A 20,420-nucleotide genomic window follows, 5' to 3' on the forward strand; every position below is an offset into this window, starting at 1 on the left:
ATACTCGCAATGCACGACAGTTGAGATGTTAACCATACTCATGAGTCAGTATACTTTCTACTGTGTAGATGCTTAACTCTAACCTTGGAAGGCTAAAACCGGTCCCGATGGATGGGGCACTGGGTTAGCCAATGAGAAGCCCGCAGTTTGTGATGGGCCCAGGGTCTCCTTGGCATCAATTTTCTTAGGCCCGTCCTTAAGTTTCATTTCTCTTTTTCTTTCAGCCTCCAGCTGCAAATTTTCGGCGTCGTCAAGAATGCTGTCTAGGTCTTCAGCGTCAGGGGCCAGTCGGTCACAATCGTGCGAATTGCTTCGCACTTTTGCATGCCCTTCTGGATCGCGACAGCTCCGCGGGCCTGTTAGATCTTTGACAACACAGCGGCGCACCCTTTCCCGAAAAGCGTCGCCTTTGGTGGTGTCTAGCGCTCTTGCGCAACGAAAAAACGCTCCCAGATACGTGGCAGCGCAATGCCAGCCTCAACGGCGGTTTGTGTCAGGCCCGGCCTCCGACGACTCGCGCCCCCAGCCTACCGAATCCAACGAACCGGACGATATCAATGTCTTAATCGATCGAATCAGTGAAAAGGAAGCCGAGATTGTACAATTGCTCGAGGAACTGGAAATCCTGGGCGAGCAGGCCGAGGGGGCCGAGGGAGAAGAGTTCTCCGACCTACTCGACCAGCGAGACGAACACACCGCAGAGTCATGGGTACACATGATCAAACAGCGGTTCAGAGATGAGGTACCAGAAGGATTGCTGAATGATGCCGAACTTCAAATCTACGCGCGCTTGTACGGAGAGCCCATCATCCGGCAGGAAGTCGAAACAATGATCGAGGAGGAGGAAGATCTCAGCCTGCTCCGCGAAGACGGACAAGGAGGTTGGGAGGAAGTCGATATCGAGGGAGAATCTGCCGTGGAAGTTGATATCCCAGTCGCCTATGATATGGATGTCCCTCCGGAAGAACGCGAAACAATCGCGATGCAACGGACGAGGGAAGTGGCAGAACAGTTGGGTGGCGAAATCATGCTTGAAGAATTTGAGAATGAAGCAGTGCCCGACTTTGCACCAAGGACGCATCCGCGTACCCTTGACGGCAAATATGGCACTGATCCTAGCACTATTCATCTGCCAAAGGATACCGTTACAGGTCCTATCTCGGTCATTTTGTCCGAATATTCCAACAAACATATGTCGGAGACTGCTCACCGTCTGTTTGGAGGACCAGGCTTGCCTCATTCGACTACAACAGCGCCTCCACGTGCCCAGTTACCGCAGCTCCCTATTCCTCTCCATGCTTCGCAGCGTCAAATGGGAGAAATGGAGGCCAATACTTACTTGGCAGCCCTGTACCCCGGGATCTATGCTTCCACGCTCAGCGTTATGGTGGAGATTCGCAAGAGACTGGGAGTCGATTGGATCCGTAATTTGATTGCACAGGAGGGTGGTCCAAACGTCCTAGATGCCAGTGGCGGTGGTGCTGGCATTCTGGCCTGGCGAGATGTCATTCGCGCAGAATGGGAGCTCATGGTGCCCGATCATCCCGAGGGAGAGCCCATCCCTTATGGACGATCGACCGTGCTGACGGGCTCCGATGCGCTTCGGCTGCGCGCTGCTGCCATGCTGGACAACACTACCTTCCTCCCACGACTACCTGATTACGTTCATGTACGCGAGAAGCCCACAATCGAGGACTCGCGCAGTGCCCCTAAACGTAAGCAGTACGATGTCATCATCGCACCGCACTCACTTCTCGGCCTCGAGGAAGAATATGAGCGCAAGCAGCACGTGGAGAACCTGTGGGCGCTTCTGAACCCTAACGGGGGTATTCTTATTCTCCTTGAGAAGGGCCGCCAAAAGGGCTTCGAGGCTATCTCCGGTGCTCGTGAAATGCTCCTCAAGCGTCATATTGCGAGCCCCGGGTCGACCGAATACGACAACTTCCTTGAGGACCCCGACCAACGCGAAGTCATCACCAAGGAGCGTGGAATGATTGTCGCTCCCTGTACCAACCACTCAACCTGCCCGATGCACAATTCAGCCGGCCCATCCAAGGGCCGTCGGGACTTCTGTCATTTCGAGCAGCGGTACATTCGCCCGCCGTTCTTGCAGCGCATCATGGGTGCAAAAGACCGCAATCACGAAGATCTCAAATTCAGTTATCTTGCCGTGCAACGTGGCGTAGATCTCCGACAAGATCAATCAATTCGCCAAGATGCCGAGGCGACAGATGCGGCATTTGAGGGCTTCGAGGACGCAGAGGAGTCCGAAATTCCAAACAAGCCAGCCTTCAACTCCCTCGCCCTCCCCCCGCGCCATCTACCCACCCATGAAGCGTCGCGGTCACGTTATTTTCGACCTCTGCACACCCGCCGGCAAGATCGAGCGCTGGACCGTCCCGCGCTCCTACAGCCGTCAGGCCTACCGCGATGCCCGCAAATCCAACTGGGGAGACCTGTGGGCTCTGGGGGCCAAGACTCGCATCCCGCGCAACCTCAACCTTGGCGACAGGCATGGTGAGGGCAAAAAGGAGCGACTGGCTCGTCGTGCGGCGAACAAGGCTCGTGAGGCTGAGGAAGAGGGTGACTATGAGAATGGGGGGGATGAGGAGGATGCGGACTATGTGGTTCATGACTCGGATGTCCTACCTCCTGTCAGGAAGAGGGGTCAGCACATTCCCAGTTGGAAGAAGCATAATGATAAGAAGAAGCTCCGTCAGGCTTCTAAGAAGCTTGTCAACGAATAGTTGGCGTTGCTTTGGCGCTTTTTTGGATATCGAAGGTTCGAATATATGTATACTACTCACTACTGGCAGCATTTGGCGGGATTTGGCACCGGATTTTGTACACTATGACTCTCGCAATTCTACAGATGTAAATATAGCATCCTCACTCTGGTTTGATCTGATATGAATTGTATTCATGAATATTTCAGTATCTAAGTCGTGGCTGAGCCTCATCCTTTCACCCGCTTGGACAGTTGATACAGGCTGTTGAATATCCCTTGGTCCGTCGTGATGGACCTTGGTCTTTCATGGCCCCGAGCGGGACTTCTCCACGCACGCAAACGGCCTGTATCCATCTGATGCTGTTCTGAGAGAGAGCCCTGGGCGTGGTTCTTTCAACTGCTCCGTCCTGGGCAGCATAGAAGTTCTTGGGATCGCAGTCACCGGCTTCAGGCTTGGTAGCTTTTATCACCGTTGAGTTGGCAAGAAGCATGCCCGGTCAAAGGTGTCATAGAAAAAGCCCCGCAAAATTGACTCGTTGCAGCTTAAAGTCCTTGAAGACAATAGTGGGTTTCATCGTAGCAGATATTCTTTCTCGCAAAGTGGCCTTGGCCCATTCACTGCGCGGCCATACTCTTCCGCAACTGCCTTTGCTTCTGCGTACTTTGTAATTCCAATCGATCGACCGCAAACTTGAGTCGTTCTTTCTTCTGCAAGAGTCTTCTCAGCTCCGCTGCCTTGGATGCCGCATTACTGGAGGCAGCGCCAGACCCCGCCATGCGACCCCGCAGAGAGCTGCTCGTTGGTTGATTGCGTGTAGCCGAGGATCGGCTCTCCGGGGTGGATGTTAGTCGGCCTTCTTGCAGCTCACATTTCGCCTTGAGGCCTTGCTCGCGGCGCGCCAGCTTTTCAACGTGGTTTGATGATAGCGTGAGGAGGTGGGTGATGCTAGGGGTAATTTCGTCAAGGAGGGATTGTTGTGCTTCGCGCAATGTTGGCTCGGGGAGGAGCTCAAAGTGCTATTGTGGGATACTTGGTCAGCTTCACACTTCTCGTCTTTGGGGCAGTGGCACAGTGGCATGCTGGTTGAACATACTCTGGTTGTTTGAAGGACTTTACATAGCCGCGGGAGATCGTTCACGCCCGAATCGAGGGTGGTTATGGAATTGTCCAGTATCTGGAGAGACGACTGTAGCGATGTCACTGATGCAGACAATGAACCAGCCATGGTGGGTGATTTGAAGAAACCTGGAGTCGTTTGATGATTGTTTACGGTCGGGATAGATCGGGCGGTAAAAGCAGCATGACACCGCCTTTAAGGCGGCGGGACTTCGGAACCGGGCAAACCTCCCAAACCTCACTTCTCCTCTTCCGTCCTCCTGCCTCACCATCTCCCCCGAACCCTGAATCCAATCCACATTCGATTCACCTGTCACAATGTCTCTCCTCGGAAAGAAGTTCCCCGGCGCTATGGGTATGTGTTCTTTGGACACCGGTTACGACTTGTGCGAACCCGATATAAGGACCCACGACTGACGCATCCGTTCACTTACAGCCAAGCCTCTGACTCCCTTCTTCGCTGCTGGTACGCATATACTCTGCATTCCAAACTTCCCTGATATCTACGGACCCAACGAATTGCCGATTCGGAATACCGCACCCCCGAAGCCATTGTTGGTGGAACACTACTCTGACGATTTTCCTCTCCAGGCCTTATTGTGCTCTACGGCGTCAACTCCCTGCAGAATGCTCTGTCCAACAGTGAGTTTCTCCCGCGCAGCTCTACATGAAATTATCGGCGAGTTTCGCGGTCTTTTGCGACAACAAGATACCCGATACCCCGAAACGAGATCCCGAAGAGCGTCTGCGGACATGTCCCGCTAACTGTCACATCTGTACAGCCGCCGAGTACAAGAACGACCCTCGCAACCCCAATGCCAAGGCCCCCGGCAAGGCTGACCACTAAATTGGGTCGACAATGAATGCATTTTGAGATTCCACTCGTCCGTCGGAGAAGAGCGGGACGAACCGTCGCTATGTGTGGGTGGACAGAGATAGGCTAGGTCGTCAGCGACGGCCAGCATGCATTTTTTTGTGATTACTCTGCGGGCAGTTTGGCCCTCTCCAAGCACATAGATTATACCCACCTCAATGGGGTGGCTTGGATCAATTCACAAACTGTACCAGTACCATTTGGTGCCTTGCTTTACTCGTAGTCTCTATCCAGGACAGGCGATCTGCCCTCTATCAGAGCATATGGACCTTTCTGCGCCGAGTATCCTGCAACATGTGTAGTTTATGTGGAGTTGGAAGTTGCATGGGCTATGTGCTATACTTCACATCCCGCGTAGTCGAGGCGCCGTCTCACTCAGAGGTGGTCTTTTTGCCACTTGCGACCGCATAAGGCGTCAAATTCAAATCCTCATTTGGCGCATGAAACTTGAGTTCTAATTGTAACAGTTATGCTCATCTAAAAGGACTGTCCAGTAGTAAGTAGAATTTTGAGTGCTGCCAAATGTCCGAAGTACGCTAAACCCAATCAGGCCCCCAGTTTTCACCAACTCCGCCTTCGCCGAACATCATTTCACGACCTCAAACTCCGCGCTAACCCCCCAAATCAACGCGAAAATGACGAAAATGGCAGGGCTCTTCCGCCCCAAGAAGCTTGATCTCTCTGGCTTCGTCAACACTCGCTTGATCCGGGACAACAACAAGCGCATGGCCTTTGAGCAGACCGAAGCCGAACGGTATGAATATCACCCTCTGCTCCATCTGGCCCTGACCCACGACGCATAAGCATATACCCGATTACTGGGGAGAAGAGACTGTGAATTGAAGTACAATTGCTGACTCTGCGCTCTGCGCCACAGACAAGCTCTTCGCTACATGGTCCGCAACACCTCTCTGTCCGGCCGAGTCCGCGCGCAGGCCCAGCTCCAATTGGCGCAGATGCACGCCTACACTCGCCCGACACAGATCAAGAACCGCTGTGTGGCTTCAGGAACTGCTCGCAGTGTGTTCCGTGATTTTAGGATCAACAGAGTGAGTGGAAAGCTTGGCGAGAGGCTAGATCTTGCCTAGAGGGTTTTCGTTGGACAGTTGCTGACCTATGTTCTTCTCCTATAGTTCCAATTCCGTATGCAGGCTTTGGCTGGTGAATTGCCCGGTGTCCGGAAGGCCAGTTGGTAGTTTGCGGGATTTTACTCCGGCGCTCTTCTTGGTATCTAGAGCTTCGGTTGGTTTGCACGGCGTTTTCCTCTTTCCTTCCATTGGGTGGAAGCATGTACAGTATACATCCTCATTTGCAAGAGAAATACCATTCTTCTTTGTCATTCTGGTTTTTCGATGGTGTCCTATTGCGGACTTTGGTTTGTTGACAGGTCTAGGCATTGGGCTGGCTTTGGTCCTCGTTTGCTACGTGTGAGATCAGGAGATTGTTTTGTTGGCAGTCCTGAGAGGATATTGGCTGCGAACAGATGTTAATATGAATTGTGTGTCCTTCAATGTTGAGTAGGTGCCATGATCGTCAGGTGTTGAACAATCTATTTGAATCGGGATCTCTCACTATTCAGCTGCATGTTCTATCAAATCATCTCAGCGGTGCGTTTTCATTGCAGGCTATTGCATAGGCTGAAGGATCTCATTTCTTGCTGCTGTGGTCACATGGTCAAGGCTGGTGTCTTCCTGATTTGGTCTTGTCTTCACTTGCTCCTTCCTCTTCTGGGCCTTACCTATAAACCTTCTTTCATTCTCTCCATCTTCTCTCGTCTTCTTCTCTTCTTCACTTCTTCTCTTCTTCAACCATCTTCTCTTTCATCCTTCTTTGCCTTCATCTTCCTCGCTCGTGCTTCGTGGATCCTTCGTGGCTATTGCTTATTTTCATCTCAACCTATCATACTGATTTGATCCTTCATCATGGTGCTTTGCTTCACTGAGGATCTTCTCCCAAAGGATCCGGTTTATCCTGATGATTTAGAGAAGCTCGGGTAAGTCTCTCATGGATCTGAAATGACAACATGGCTTTCAGGGTCTCACAACCATCTGTCCACATAGGTTCTTCCTCACTAAAGATGATAAAGTCCGCTATATTGTCGCTCCCGATCAGGGCCCTCGCTACAAGATCGACCGCAATGATCGCGTGAACAGGGTGCACATTGAGGCGTTGCACGGTCAGTTGACCGACGTCCAGTTTCCTCGCTGGTTCGCATCGAAAATGAATCATTACTAACATCATTACAGGGAGCCTCAGAAAACTCGTCATTCAACGACTTGCCGGGCTCAACATGGATGTCGTGAAGCTCCCTAGTAGCGGCCCGAATGCTCCCATCATCGGGTCGCGCAACTTTAACACTGCCAGTAGGGTTGTTGTCTACTTCGGCGAGGTCATTGAAGACCTTGGCGTCTTCTCGTTCCGTGATATATGCGATGATGGGCTCGATTTTGGATCCGCTGTTGGCCTCGCAAAAGCCATTCTTCACGGGCAGAAAGACTCAGCGACAACAGCTCTCATCCTGGCAAACGCGGGCCAGCACGTCTGGCATAATGGGAGCGATGTTGCAATGACCTCGGCCAGTTTTAATAACAGGGCTCAGTCTTATATTGTCGAGAACCAGCGTCCGGCAAATTCTAGCAACATAGTCGCTAACAATAAGTCCCTCAATGCACATGTCCGCTACATTTTCGAGGACATTTTGATGCCCCATCTTCCAGTTGGGGCCAAGATTGATGTCCTTGGCATGTCTGAAGGTGGGACTGCTGCTATGAGCTACCTGGCTAAGCGCTGTGAGTATTTGGCTGAATACGATGATTAGTTATTTATGACTGACAGTTCCCTAGGGAACATCTGGGCACCTCACGTTTCTTGCATGGCCCTTGTCAACCCCGAAGCTTTGAGCAACGACCTTGACATGGGTGAAGCTACTGACTCGAAGTCCTTTGCTCATTTTTTCCAGACTCGTTGCCGTGCCTGGATCCTCTCCGATTCGCCTATCGGAACACTTGTGGATTTTCGTGATATCTATGGTTGCAACACCTACTCCTGTGGTGAAGACAGGAAGTCTTCCTGTATGATCACTCGTGGCTTAGGTCACATCTGCAGCTGGATGAAGATCATGAACCAGTGTCCACTGGCGAGAGAGGCTTCCAGCGTGGTTCCAGGTAGTGAGTCCAAGTCGAGCCGAGGACACGTTGGTGCAATCCCTAAACCAACCGACACTCGTCCTTCCTTGGTCAAAAGATTCGAGGTCGATGACCGTCTCGTCATTGAGCGCTTCTCTGAGTACATGACTGCCGCGTGGCTCACTGCGGATGTCATTGACATTGTCTCGCGTCTTTCCGAGGTCGATCAGGCCAATGGCGATGAGGCTGCGGTGGCAATTGACGAGGCGACAGAAGTCAGTGACAAGGCCGAAGCCCGAACGGAGTCTGATGGTGGCCCTGTTATGTGAGGCGCCTCGGTGCTTTTGCACTGGGACCTAAAATTTAGTGTTCTCTTTTGAATGGAAACCAGAGCACGGAGTTGATTTTCAAGGCGGCTAACTGCATACCAAGACAACTACCTATGATAAAGAGATGGGTTTTCGGTCTATTCTTTCAGGGCTCCAATTTATGGATACCACTTCGATTTGCTTGCATTTACCTTTCGCGGCGTAGGCACACGTAGGATACGAGGTATATACGAAGTTGGCGAAGTTGGAGTGTGCACTGGAGTGACAACCGATACATTGCCAGCTGTATGAGACTGACTTTTCTGCGTGTACATAACTACATATTGTAGGGGAAGTCACACTTGAACCATTCTCCACCCAATTAATATTCGACGGTTCGATTAAGCATCTATGAGGTGGGTTCGATTGTTGATCATGGACCAGTGGCGCGGGAAGTCCGAGCACGAGTATGGGAAAGATCCCTGGAAGTTGGACATGGATAATGACGGAGGTTACGAAATAAGGGAGTCGATCCCCCGCAAGTTCAAACCTGTCTTCTTCAACCTACGATCACTTCAATTCAGTGAAAATCTCTCATCAGATTATCAGAATATGGAGGATTCCGATGCGATTACTCGATGGAAACTGACTTCATGGCGGAGTCCGAAGAGAAGCCAAATGAACGGTCACGAGCCCGGCTGAATTAGGGCAAAATTAGGTAAAAGTGCAGATGTCAATAAGCCGGGGAGTTTTGATCGAGTAACAGCTGATAAGGATAACGGAAGTTCGCAGGTTGCCATCGGAGGTGGCCGATGGGTGGCCGCATCTTTTGCTTTTGCAGTTCCATGGTTCAACGCGGTTCAACGTGGCTAAACGTGGCAACAGAGATACTCTAAATCTCTGAAGACAGTGAAGAGACATATTGCGAAGGTACCACAGTACATCTCTTATCGCCCCCTGCTTACGGTAATGGCGAGGGCATTCGTGACGGTCCGGACTGTCTGGATCAGTTGCGCGGTGCGCCACCCGTCCATCGAGTAATCGCATCGTTGATCGTACTCCACGTTGACTCGGCAGTGGGACTGTGGACTGGGTCCCTGACTCCCTGCTCATGAAAAGAAAGAAAAAATGTGATTCTGCTACCCCAACAGAGGGGCCGTTCCCCCCCCGAGACCTTTTTCTCGGAGGAGGCGTTATTTATATGCCCCAGACACCCTTATCTTGCATCGATTGCCTTCCCCCTCCCCCTCCTTATCTTTCCAGTCTTTGCTGTTTATACTTATCTGAACAGCTTTTGTCTACTTCGGTCTTTTCTTTACCTCGAGTCCTAGACTGTTTGTATATAGTATGGCGACAACCAACCTCCCCCCATTGCCGTGGTAGCTTCATCCCGCGCCGTTATCTCTGGCCGTTTGACCTCTGCCACGGTAGTTATCTCACGGAGAACGGGCAAGATTACAGCTGTTTTCGATTCCGTGATTCCAGCTTCGGAGTTCCCCGCCGACACTCCGTATACCGACTACTCGCCTCATGTTCTGCTGCCCGGTCTGGTCGATGCGCACGTTCACCTGAACGAGCCCGGCCGCACTGAATGGGAGGGCTTCTACACCGGCACCCAGGCCGCTGCCTTTGGCGGTGTCACTACCGTGATTGATATGCCTTTGAATGCTATCCCGCCTACCACCACCGTAAACGGTCTGAAAGAGAAGATCCAGGCTGCCCAGGGCAAGTGCTGGGTTGATGTTGGCTTCTATGGCGGTATCATCCCTGGTAATGCAGGAGAGCTGAAGGCTCTTGTCCAGGAGGGTGTCCGTGGTTTCAAGGGTTTCCTTATTGACAGTGGTGTAAGTGAAGAATACCATGTGAAGTGCGCCATTTGTATTGACTTGCTGGATAGGTCGATGAATTCCCTGCTGTTGGAACAGAAGATATCAAGAAGGCCATGGCCGAGCTGGCCGATGAGCCAACAACCCTCATGTTCCACGCCGAGATGGTGCCTCCCATCACCGCTTCTGTCGGTGACGAAGTCCAGACCTCTGATGCACCTGCTGCCCCGGCTGGTCCCCTTGAGGCGTATGCTACATTCCTGGCCTCCAGACCGTCGTCATTCGAGACCACTGCCATCGAAAGCATCCTGTCCTTAGCTCATCTGGCTCCTAACCTGCCTCTGCACATCGTCCACCTTTCAGCGATGGAAGCTATCCCGTTGCTGCGGGAAGCCCGCGCCAACGGCGTCAAGATCACAGCCGAGACCTGCTTCCACTACCTCTCCCTGGCGGCCGAGGAAGTTCGCGACGGCGACACCCGCCACAAGTGCTGCCCGCCTATCCGCTCAAAGCTGAACCAAGATGGTCTCTGGGAAGAGCTGGAGAAGCACACCGGCGACGGCGTGATCAAGACCGTCGTCTCCGACCACTCCCCCTGCACACCGAATTTGAAGATTCTTCCCGCTGATATCCCCGGCGCCTGCGCCGGCCCCAAGGACGAGGAGCCTGGCAACTTCTTCTCTGCGTGGGGAGGTATCTCCTCTGTCGGACTGGGTCTGCCTATTCTCTGGACAGATCTCAGCCGTCGCAAGGGTCTGACATCTTCACCGGAAGATGAGAACACCAAGAATGCCCTTCAGGACATCGTTCGCCTATGCTGTGTCAACACTGCGGCCCAGGTTGGTCTGCAGTCGCAGAAGGGTGATCTGGTTGTTGGCTTCGATGCTGATATCTGTGTCTTCGATGACTCGGCTGAGTGGACTGTCGAGCCCAGCACCATGCTCTTCCGCAATAAGTGCTCCCCTTACCAGGGCCGGACCCTGCGCGGTATGGTGCGCGAGACCTGGTTGCGTGGTGAGCGGATTTTCAGCCGTGAAAAGGGCTTTGAGGATGAATCCCCTCATGGCAAATTGCTTCTCGAGAAGCGGGTTTGAGATTCTTCTGTCTTTTCCTCTTCTGTCCACGCTTGGGATGAGTTGACGCCTGGCAGTGCGAGCTCCCTTTCCTATTCCTGTCCTGCATTTCGATCTTAAAAGACCGTACCCTCTGATGAGCACTAATGACTGATCGCACAGCATCCATACCCGTTAGATTAATGACATTGCCTTGTAGCTTTGAGGCATAGAATACAAAAGCATTTGCATAAAATCTTTCTCTTTTCTCGAACAAGGCAGTAATGATCATCAAGTCGTAGCATACAAATACAAAAGTGCATAGAAGACATACCTAATCAACATCCCTCCCCTTCTCCCACTTCTCCCTAACCCTCCTCCTAACCCCCCCATTAACCCCCTTCCCCCAAATCTCCTCCTTTTCCACACCACCAACCTCCACCCCATCACCATCCCCACCCTCCTCACTCTCCCCAACAGGCCCAATAACAACCTTCCTCTCCCTAACCCTCCTCTCCTTATTCCTCGCCCTCTCAACCTTCCCCAGATAACTCCAATACAAAAACGACTCCGCAACCGCAACCCCCACACCCGCAAAAAGCCCCAACAAAACCTTCACCGCCTCGCTGGCCATCATCGCCGGCGCCGGGAACCGCGTCAACGCCGCATAAACACTAAACCCGGAAACCAGCACCGAGATGAATATACTCGTAACCAGTGATATCGTCAGCGTATCTTCTTCCAGTCCGCTGGCTTGTGTGGCGTAGGCGTCATGGATGTTTGGCTGGTAGGTGGGGTTTAGGAGGCGGTTGTAGGATTCTTGTTCTGTTAAGGCGAGGAGACGGGCTTTGGAGGCGAGGTATTCGGGTGTCTGTTTATGTTAGCTTGTGCTCTTTGGATTCAGATATGTATCTAAATGGGGAGGGAGAATCGTGATGTAAGGCAGGGCAGGGAAGTGAACGTACCGGCTCTGGCTTCTTTGGTGGCGGAGGGACGTAGACTTTCGTCCCGCAGAGGAGGGAGCCGAGGACGGTTGGAGTGTGGCTTGTGTCTTTAGATAGTGCTGGGTTTTGTTGAAGGTGGCTGGCGAGTCGAATCAATTGCTCGTGGGATATGGGACCTTGGATTTCCAACGTGGCAGGTAGGTCTAGCTCTTCGCGCTGCTGAAGCGGGATAGCTTCTAGCGCGTCGATGATGCGCTCTGTAGCGATGAGTTGGACCATGGCAGACAATGATCAATTTCCCTCCCACAATCCAGTTCGTGCCGTGGGTTTAGAACGTTGGACGCTCGCGGGTTATGGAGTAGAGTCGAGGAGAGATAAAGCGGAACCCCAAAAAAACAGTTAAGCTCAACCCCACATCGTCATCTTCTCTCTTCCCACTTCCCTCCTCCCAACAATGGCGGACTCAAAAGCTAAGAGGTAAGTCTTTCTGATTCAATTCAAGCAGTACATCGTTTCTGTACTATTCACACTCTTCCCAATCTCCCAATCCCACCCCCCCCCCCCCCCCCCCCCCACCCAATCAAAAACTAACTCCCACCAGCACGGTATCAACACAAACCAACCCGCGCGGAATCCCCGTCGCCCCCTTCATCGATAATGTCAGCGACTACGTCTCCTCCCGCGACGAGGTCGAGCCTACTCTCCGGAACTTCCAAGAAATGATCTCAAAGTACCAGTTCATGGAGGTGAACACCCAGCGCCGCGGACAGGGACTGCGCGAGAAGATCCCCGATATCAGGAAGACGTTGGAGATGGTTCGGTTCTTGCAGATGCGGAAGGAGGTAAGATCTAACCCCCTATATACCCCTATATATACCAGCGGGGGTACGGGATCGATGCGAAAATAAAGAAGCACAACCCCACGGGCGGGAGATTATGCCTGGTACACACAAACTGACACAGTTTCATTCAGTCAAATCCAACCGCAGACCTCGAAACAAATTTCGAACTAAACGACACCCTTTATGCCCGCGCATCCATCTCCCCCGCCGACGCGGAAGAAGTCTACCTCTGGCTCGGCGCGAATGTAATGCTAGCGTATCCGCTCGACGAGGCGGAGACGATGCTGGATGATAAGCTCAATGCTGCGGAGTCGAGTTTGCGGAATTGTGAGGAGGATTTGGAGTTTTTGAGGGAACAGATTACGGTTTGTTTTGCGGTCCTCAGACGGTTGGGATTTACTAATACGTATCACAGACGCTGGAGGTTGCTACGGCGCGCGTTTATAATTGGGATGTTGTGCAAAGAAGGAAAGAGAAGGGAGAGGGGAAGGAAGATGAGGATAAGAAGAGGAGTGGTGGTTGAAGATAGAGTCATTGGTTGAGGTAGGTCTATTAGAATTGGTCTCCTGTATGGAATTCAATCGGATCCAGAAATAGGATTGTATCGGTCTTGGAACACATTTGATATCAGAGACGAGAGAGTAGATATTAGGAGCGTAGGCTCTGAGGCCTGGTGGCATAACAAGCCTTAATGCCTGGCGCTCGTCTCCTGTCAGTTTGCATGTGACTGAACTGAATATGATCACTGATTAGAGTCCGTGTTGACTACTCAGTGAGCCTGAGCCTGAGCACCCTCAAAGAAGCGACGAATCAAATAGAAAGTCCACGCCAGGGAAAACTCGGTACGCAATTATATGGGCATATAGAACGAAACAGGATACAGCAATAAAACACATGTCATGAGTCGTGAAAAACAAAAGCAAGCAAAAGAGAGCAGGCTATCTTCGCCTTGACTCTCGAAACTGCAAATCTGTACAGTATTGATAGTAAACTCGGAAGGCAGTGGTAGAGTAGTGGGCTTGATAGCAAGGCCCTCAGCATTGCGCTTCATCTCGGAATTACTCAAATGCCAATCCCACAAAACCATGGGGAAGAAAGTAAAAAACTGGGGAAATAAACATTAGAACATATCAGCACCCAGCCTGTCAGCATCCGAAGCAGCTCGCTCACGCATGCGCTTAGAGATATCAATGCCGGTTTCATCGCCGATGAATGTCCATTCTTCGATATCATCAAGGTCATCGTCACCTCCATCGGGCGAGGCCTTTGCCATAGGCGTAGGAGAGAACGGTGTAGACGAGGCTAGAGACTTTTGTCTAGCCAAAGTCTTTGCGTATTCCAAATCGCGGTACAGAGCCTGAATTGCTGTGGCCACGCCGTCTTCCTAAATAGAGATATTCGAATCAGTACTCACTCTCTGAGATTTCGGGTTGGACTTGGGATGACTCACATTGCGGATCTGAACGCCCAGATCCCGTGCTTTGACAATCATGCGTTCGCTATGCGTCGCCTCCCAGAGAGCCCGCGAGAAGACGCTGACGTTGAGTTTCTTCAGGCAAATGCCGACACCCAGGTCCTCGACTCGTGAGCCGAAGAAGAACTGATCGCCGAAGAATGGCTTGACGATGGTTGGGACGCCGGCTCGGAGACTCGCGCCGGTGGTGCCTGCTCCGCCGTGGTGGGCTGCTGCATCGATCTGGGAGAACAGCCAGTCGTGTGGTGCGGATTGGATCTGGTGGATTTCTGGTGGAAGGGGGATTTCGGCTTTCGTGCTGGCTGGGTCACCCAGTCTATCCGACCATCCCTTTGAAAGAATACAACGGACATCGGCTTTCAGGACTGATTCGATGACCGTGCGTGTGAGGGCAGACGGATCAGAGACCACAATGGACCCGAATCCGATGTACACAAGCTTCTTGCCATCTTCTCGGGCTTGCGCAATAAAGTTTGATAGCTCAGTCGGTGGAGACCAGTCTGTGCCCTCGTTCAAGAACCAGTAGCCGGTGATCCGGATCCAATCTGGGTAGTCGAGAGGCGGGGGTACGACGGAGGGGGAATAGTTATACAGGAACGGGACTTTGTTTTGCTGCATTTTGTCCAGGGTAGTAGCCTTCAATCCCAGCTCGCTGTTTCGCCAGCGGTTGACTTGTCCTGCAATGGCTTTCCAGAAGATGTTGTCAAACATCACGTACGTTATGTAGTTGTACGCCCCGCCCATTCGATTCTCCGGCACGGCGAAAGCGTGAGGATACGCACGCGTTCTTGTCCATGGCATGGTGAATCCGCGGAAGTAAGGTATGCGTAAGGCTTCCGCAATGTGAATCCCGGCCATGGCGCTGGGCGATTCAATAAGAAGGTCACTACCTTGACAGCCGACCCAAGCCGACGACAAAAGATCATCGATCCAGCCTCTAAATTTCGACGAGGCTTCCCTGAGGAAGGAATATGTGAACATCCCGTTTTCGACGCAGATTCGCATGAGCTCGGCAGGATCACCATCGACGGGGGCAAAGCCGATTCCGTGGCTTCTGATCCAGGGTTCGAACTCCGCATGGGTCGCAATCTTCGGTTTGTGGCCCTCAGCTAGCAGTCCCTTGCAAAGCGCGATATACGGCTGTACATCGCCCCGGGAGCCGATGGTCAAACACGTGATTCTTAGTGACTCGGCGGGTTTGAAGTTGATGATTGAAGCGCGAGGGTCGTCAAAGAATGGATGAATTTCTGTTGAGTCTGTTGAGTCTTCAGTAAAAGTGGGAGGTACCTCGTTTCCTTCGGGGCTGTCAATCCTCGCTTCCTGAAGCATGCGGTGTTCGGCCTTCGCTGCCTCAACCTCATCTGTTTCCTCTTCTGCCAGTAACCCAGATTCCACCAGATATTTCACAGACTCTAGATTCTGGTGCAACGTGACTGCACAGTCGTCTCGAGATCCTGAAGCATTGAACTCGAAGAAAAGTTCTTCATGGCCACGGATGATGACAACAAGCCCATGGTATCCAAAACGGAAGCCTTTCTCCTTCTCGACATTCTCGATATCTTTGAACGGTAAGATCATTTTGGTTCGAGTGCCAGGAATCAAGCTGCGGAAGCATAATTTCCTCTGGCTTATGTAGATCTTCCCGTAAAGTGGGAGCACACGATGCAAGTAGGCATAATATGTCGCCCGAAGTCGCTCAGTAGACGGAAGAGCAAAGTGTGCACGGAAGCGATCCCCGTAATTGAATTCGCCCTCGGTGTCCTCTGGATCAGCGCTCTGATCATCTCGCAATGGACCTTCCCGCTCTCCGTAATGCTTCTGTCCACCGATCCACATGCCAGAGACCTTTTCTATGTACCCCATTGACTCCGTTGCTAGTAAGGAACTCATCTGCTTGGAGCGACTCTTCAGGTACTCTGCAAAACCTGCAGCGCGTTGAAGGGGATATGCGCCAGCTTTGACAAGCTCGTTCAGATTGGTTATCGAGTTTGGTCTTGAAGATCTCATCGAGTCGGATTGGTCGCGGCCTAGTGTTCTTGGTGGAGATGCTGTTGCTGCGCCCAGCTCCAGCTGTGCAGACGCAGATGGAGTCGTATCCTCAGAATGTGGTCGAGTGGCTCTTCCCACATCCGATGGGTGTCTTTGCAGTGTGTGCATAGTGGGTGCTTGAAACACATCGCTTCGGTTCAGTATTTGACTTGCAGACTCAGTAGTGTCTGTCATCGATTGTATGATAGGCGATGATCCAGTGCCTTGTTCCGCAAACGAGTCTGCCGAGTCTTGGTTTTCATTTTCGACACTGAGGCTTCGCTTGCGTGGTGAGCTATCTTGTGTCTGGTCGGGAACTCTAACACTGCTGACTGACTGTCTCTTATGCGTAGTTGATCTAGGAAGTCGTTTGATGCCAGTTTCATCTTGTGGCTCTTTTGCCGCAGTGGTAGGGGAAGTAGCATTGACCAAGCTTTTGATATAGTTGAAGGCATCTTGGCCTGAGTCGAAGAATGAGAAGAAGTACTATAGAGCGATTAGCAATGAACTAGTAAACATTCGTGCCACGGCGTACCTCATCAATTGCATATGTTTCCCCGTTATCGAGAACTCGAATCTTGAATGTCTCCGCAAAGTCGGCCATTGGACTTTGCTCCATATCGATGACGTTCTCTATTCGGAACGATACTTTGACGCTGTCCCCTTCATTGTGCGTGCGGAATATAACTTTCTGAAGAGCCTTCACCCATTCCTTAGCACTGGCTGCGCTATCCGCTCTGAAGTGATAGGTGCGCTGATCAGTAGTGACCTCGAAGTCTTTCGCATCACTGTCTTTGCCGGCAAGGGACGCACAGATTCCGTAGCGAAGATCGACATGGCCACTGGGAAAGTACAGGTTGGAGGGATCTGGGTAGTATGATAGGACATCACCCTTTAAAGTGAACCAATATCGATGATACTTAGGGTTCTTGCGACCGCGTTTGGCCAGATACCCCGACTTTATTGCCACATTGGACTTCTTTGGAAGGTAGGCATAGAAACATATGTGGCCTTCCGTCACATACATGTAGCCTTGAAGTAGCATGCTTTGGAGCAGAGAGCAAGCGTACTCGACCAACACCTTTTCAGGCTTCTCAAAGCCGAACATCTTCATCAGTCGTGTAGAAAGAGCGGATGCGGAGGACTGCGGTCGGCCTTCCATAGCTTTGTCTGAGTCGGGTAGCAAGGGTCCTTTGGCAGACGCCATGTCAAAGTTAGTCTGCGCTTCAACCATGCGACTGAGAACGGGGGCTGCTCGTGGTGTCGCACTGCGGGTTCGCCTCAAGGGAGCCGTAAGGGTCCCACCACTTTGCGTTGGTCCTTGATCCGGCTCGCCTTCCAAATCAAGCCGGGATACTCTCCGTAAAAGCTTATTGTCTGATCTTGCCCTTTGATGGCGACGGCCTCTTTCCTCTAGAGCAAATGGTTTTGATTTCGATACCTCGCTTTCCTGGCGAAAGTCTGACGATGCTACCGGCGGCAAAGCAGACGATGATTTCCCACTATGTGTCAAGGGTTGTGCCCGCTCCTCCGCATCTCCATCACTGTCACTGGATTCCTCAAAGCGGGTGTGGAAATCCGACTTGGATCCAACTGCGGCAATCATAGAGAAGAGGGACTGCTGCATGTAGTGCACGTTGCCATCTCGTGAACCCATGCCTTGCGGCGGAGCTAAGAAATCGAAGTTGGCGTCGTCTCCATCTTTGAATTTATCTGGCACGCGATCTGAAAACGGACGTTTGGACGAAGTTGGCCTCATACTTGCGCTCAACTGCCGGTCTGCCCGGCGTTTGGCGTCGTCCCTTAATGGCCTCATAGTTATATCTGGGGGTACCGATACGATACGATCGATGGAAAATATAGGTTAACGACGAGATCGAACGACGCTAGGTATGGCGTGGTGAATCACCAAGCTGGTCGGGCAGGCAGGATATCGAGGCAGGTGACAGCCCGGCACTGATAGGACGATAGATCGGATGGACCAGTGAAATGAGACCAAGACTCATCAAGCAAGCTCCACCTGCAAGTGACGTTGTCATGTTAGCCCAGTGGTCAGGCGATTACTACCTATGGCAGATCGTGATGAGGGTGAACGCACGGGGTCCCAGGTTCTAGGCCGATACCTAGATAAGCGCTTTGAAGCTCGGATATCAGTTATCTTATAGAGCTGTAACCTGTCAAACCATGCACACTCCAAATCAATAAAACGCCATGATCTAAAAGAGATGGAAATAATGATTATAATGGAATGGAAAAGTCCCAAATCTATTCCAATCCATAAAGTCTGGGAAATGCACAAAGAGCGAAACATCACCTGAGGCTCTCCGCACCCGCATGTGATGGCCCCAATGACAACATCGCCATTATGTCAGCTACATGCCTGAGGCAGAATATGCAGGTCATATCTAAAGTTACTCTAAAGTTAAGCTGGGAAACGACTGACTTTGAATAGGTAGGATAGCATAAGCATTTGCATGCTTCATTTATATTGAACTAGACTATCATTTCTTATACAGTTCCCATCGGGATTGACCTATGTCACTGGCTTGTTTTGAGATCGTCACAAGGCTAAGGATTTAGGCCTCAGCCTGATGGGGTAACCGTCGATCATAGATGCGATTTGCTATTGTATTCCATACTCCACTAGGCAGCATTACGTTGCCTAGACTTGTTCATGTCCATGATTTTTGAAATGTAAATTGTACATAGGATTGGGGACGTCGTTAAACAAAGCTATTTTCAAAGAACCTAACGCCAAATCATGCCTTTTCGGACTTCTTCCGCTTCTTTTCCTCCTTGTCCTTGTGGGACTTCTTGGACTTCTTCCGGCTCTTCTCATCATCATCACCTTTCTCTTCTGAGTGCTTCTTTGACTTCTTCCGAGGAACCGCAGCCGCTTGGGGAGCTTCGCCCTCAGCTTCATCGTGAGAAAGCTTTCTCTTCCGTTCCTCTCCCTTAGGGACCTTGAAGGAAGGCACCTCTGCCTCTGACTCCGAACTAGAACCTAGAGTCTCAGGGGGAGCATTGGCGGTTCCGACCGGTCGGAAGCGCATCTTCAAATTTTTCGGCTGGGGTCTAGCGGGCTTGACGTATTTGCGCATCTCGGCAACCACGGCATCAGTGGTTTCCGATGCGCTTGGGAGACCAATCAATTCCTGAACGTGGTAGCTGGGGATGTTGTGGGCTGCCGTGGAATATGTTTGTGTCTTCTCATCGAAGAGGAGTAGCGATTTTGTAGAGGGATCGACTTCGGTAAAAGACTCGGCTGGGATGCCGTAGTTCACACCATCGTGGGTGATGATCGGTTCACCTTGCAAGATCTTGGACATGCAGACCTCCTTGACCTTGGACAAAGGAAGAGATTCGGGCGCTGTAAGGTGGAGGATATGTTTGCCTTTGAGATTGGAGAAAAGGGAGGGGGCTTTTGAGGAGGGCGGGGCCTGCTTCTTCGCAGACTTGAATCCCGCGGGGGGGTTTGTAGGGCTGGGGACCGGAGATTGCGACCCTTTGGACATGTATTAGTCGTATTTGTGACTGATTGTGTGAAAAGTTCTTACTTGTTGCCTGAACTGGTGCTAGGTTTCATTTCTTTAGAATCATCGGAGTCGCTATCCGAGTCTGTCTCTGAACCAGAGTCTGAACCTGAGTCGGAGGTATCATCGTCGCTTGGTTGCTGCCCTTTGGCGAGTTTTGTCATTTTCTTTTCTTGCTCGGTCACAAGCTCGGGCGAGGTCGATCTGCTCGAGCTGCTATCGCTATCGGATGAAGCCATGGCGGCTGTTCAATGTGTCGAGGAAACTCGACCACGATTAGAGTTGCTTTCGTGAGGATGCGCAATGCCAGTACACGTCAGGTTCAACAAGTCGATTGCAACGGGTGAGCTGAGAGATGCAAGAAATATATATGCGAGCTCACAGCAATGCTAAATTGGCAGAAATAGATTGGTCCGACGTTGAGTGAGAATGTTCAAGTTCAACAATCTTTTTTTCTGCTCCGCGGGAGCACGGACCACCCGCCAACTATTTTTTGCTTATCGCCATTATCGAAACTGCGATCTTTCTTCCTGGCGCAAGTTCAAGGCTCGTGTACTTCGGTTGTACAT

General features: G+C 51.6%; 10 protein-coding genes across 10 annotated transcripts; 6 read left to right on the plus strand and 4 right to left on the minus strand.

Moving 5' to 3' along the window:
• Positions 1 to 256: 256 nt before the first annotated feature.
• Positions 257 to 2,747, plus strand: N7515_006619 (tRNA methyltransferase RSM22; the record flags this gene model as incomplete). Its single annotated transcript, XM_056667363.1, is given in 2 exon segments — positions 257 to 2,265; positions 2,285 to 2,747. 2 exon segments carry the CDS (start codon positions 257 to 259, stop codon positions 2,745 to 2,747), a joined length of 2,472 nt encoding a protein of 823 aa, XP_056520959.1.
• A 596-nt stretch (positions 2,748 to 3,343) lies between these two features.
• N7515_006620 (DASH complex subunit SPC19) lies at positions 3,344 to 3,954 on the minus strand (the record flags this gene model as incomplete). Its single annotated transcript, XM_056667364.1, has 2 exons — positions 3,344 to 3,745; positions 3,823 to 3,954. 2 exons carry the CDS (start codon positions 3,952 to 3,954, stop codon positions 3,344 to 3,346), a joined length of 534 nt encoding a protein of 177 aa, XP_056520960.1.
• A 1,400-nt stretch (positions 3,955 to 5,354) lies between these two features.
• On the plus strand, positions 5,355 to 5,915 carry N7515_006621 (mitochondrial 37S ribosomal protein uS14m; the record flags this gene model as incomplete). Its single annotated transcript, XM_056667365.1, has 3 exons — positions 5,355 to 5,473; positions 5,597 to 5,768; positions 5,853 to 5,915. The coding sequence occupies 3 exons, from the start codon at positions 5,355 to 5,357 to the stop codon at positions 5,913 to 5,915; spliced, it is 354 nt and encodes a 117-aa protein (XP_056520961.1).
• A 726-nt stretch (positions 5,916 to 6,641) lies between these two features.
• N7515_006622 (uncharacterized protein) lies at positions 6,642 to 8,173 on the plus strand (the record flags this gene model as incomplete). Its single annotated transcript, XM_056667366.1, has 4 exons — positions 6,642 to 6,712; positions 6,780 to 6,895; positions 6,966 to 7,508; positions 7,563 to 8,173. The coding sequence occupies 4 exons, from the start codon at positions 6,642 to 6,644 to the stop codon at positions 8,171 to 8,173; spliced, it is 1,341 nt and encodes a 446-aa protein (XP_056520962.1).
• Positions 8,174 to 8,587: 414 nt separating this feature from the next.
• N7515_006623 (uncharacterized protein) lies at positions 8,588 to 8,854 on the plus strand (the record flags this gene model as incomplete). Its single annotated transcript, XM_056667367.1, has 1 exon — positions 8,588 to 8,854. One exon carries the CDS (start codon positions 8,588 to 8,590, stop codon positions 8,852 to 8,854), a length of 267 nt encoding a protein of 88 aa, XP_056520963.1.
• A 644-nt stretch (positions 8,855 to 9,498) lies between these two features.
• N7515_006624 (allantoinase alX) lies at positions 9,499 to 11,072 on the plus strand (the record flags this gene model as incomplete). Its single annotated transcript, XM_056667368.1, has 2 exons — positions 9,499 to 9,996; positions 10,050 to 11,072. Coding segments are annotated over 2 exons (1,521 nt in total), but the record flags the coding sequence as incomplete, so codon positions are not given.
• Positions 11,073 to 11,364: 292 nt separating this feature from the next.
• Positions 11,365 to 12,253, minus strand: N7515_006625 (TMEM199/VMA12 family protein; the record flags this gene model as incomplete). The annotated part of the gene is made up of 2 exons (XM_056667369.1): positions 11,365 to 11,901; positions 11,996 to 12,253. The coding sequence occupies 2 exons, from the start codon at positions 12,251 to 12,253 to the stop codon at positions 11,365 to 11,367; spliced, it is 795 nt and encodes a 264-aa protein (XP_056520965.1).
• Positions 12,254 to 12,428: 175 nt separating this feature from the next.
• N7515_006626 (tubulin-binding prefolding complex subunit PAC10) lies at positions 12,429 to 13,339 on the plus strand (the record flags this gene model as incomplete). The annotated part of the gene is made up of 4 exons (XM_056667370.1): positions 12,429 to 12,451; positions 12,576 to 12,816; positions 12,948 to 13,181; positions 13,232 to 13,339. The coding sequence occupies 4 exons, from the start codon at positions 12,429 to 12,431 to the stop codon at positions 13,337 to 13,339; spliced, it is 606 nt and encodes a 201-aa protein (XP_056520966.1).
• A 597-nt stretch (positions 13,340 to 13,936) lies between these two features.
• Positions 13,937 to 18,134, minus strand: atg26 (uncharacterized protein; the record flags this gene model as incomplete). The annotated part of the gene is made up of 3 exons (XM_056667371.1): positions 13,937 to 14,200; positions 14,267 to 16,804; positions 16,854 to 18,134. 3 exons carry the CDS (start codon positions 18,132 to 18,134, stop codon positions 13,937 to 13,939), a joined length of 4,083 nt encoding a protein of 1,360 aa, XP_056520967.1.
• A 943-nt stretch (positions 18,135 to 19,077) lies between these two features.
• N7515_006628 (DNA-directed RNA polymerase I subunit RPA34) lies at positions 19,078 to 20,090 on the minus strand (the record flags this gene model as incomplete). Its single annotated transcript, XM_056667372.1, has 2 exons — positions 19,078 to 19,801; positions 19,876 to 20,090. The coding sequence occupies 2 exons, from the start codon at positions 20,088 to 20,090 to the stop codon at positions 19,078 to 19,080; spliced, it is 939 nt and encodes a 312-aa protein (XP_056520968.1).
• Between the last annotated feature and the right edge of the window lie 330 nt (positions 20,091 to 20,420).

Source organism: Penicillium bovifimosum (genome assembly GCF_028826915.1).
Source record: "Penicillium bovifimosum strain IBT 22155 chromosome Unknown utg000005l_segment0_segment0, whole genome shotgun sequence".
NCBI classification, from domain to species: domain Eukaryota; kingdom Fungi; phylum Ascomycota; class Eurotiomycetes; order Eurotiales; family Aspergillaceae; genus Penicillium; species Penicillium bovifimosum.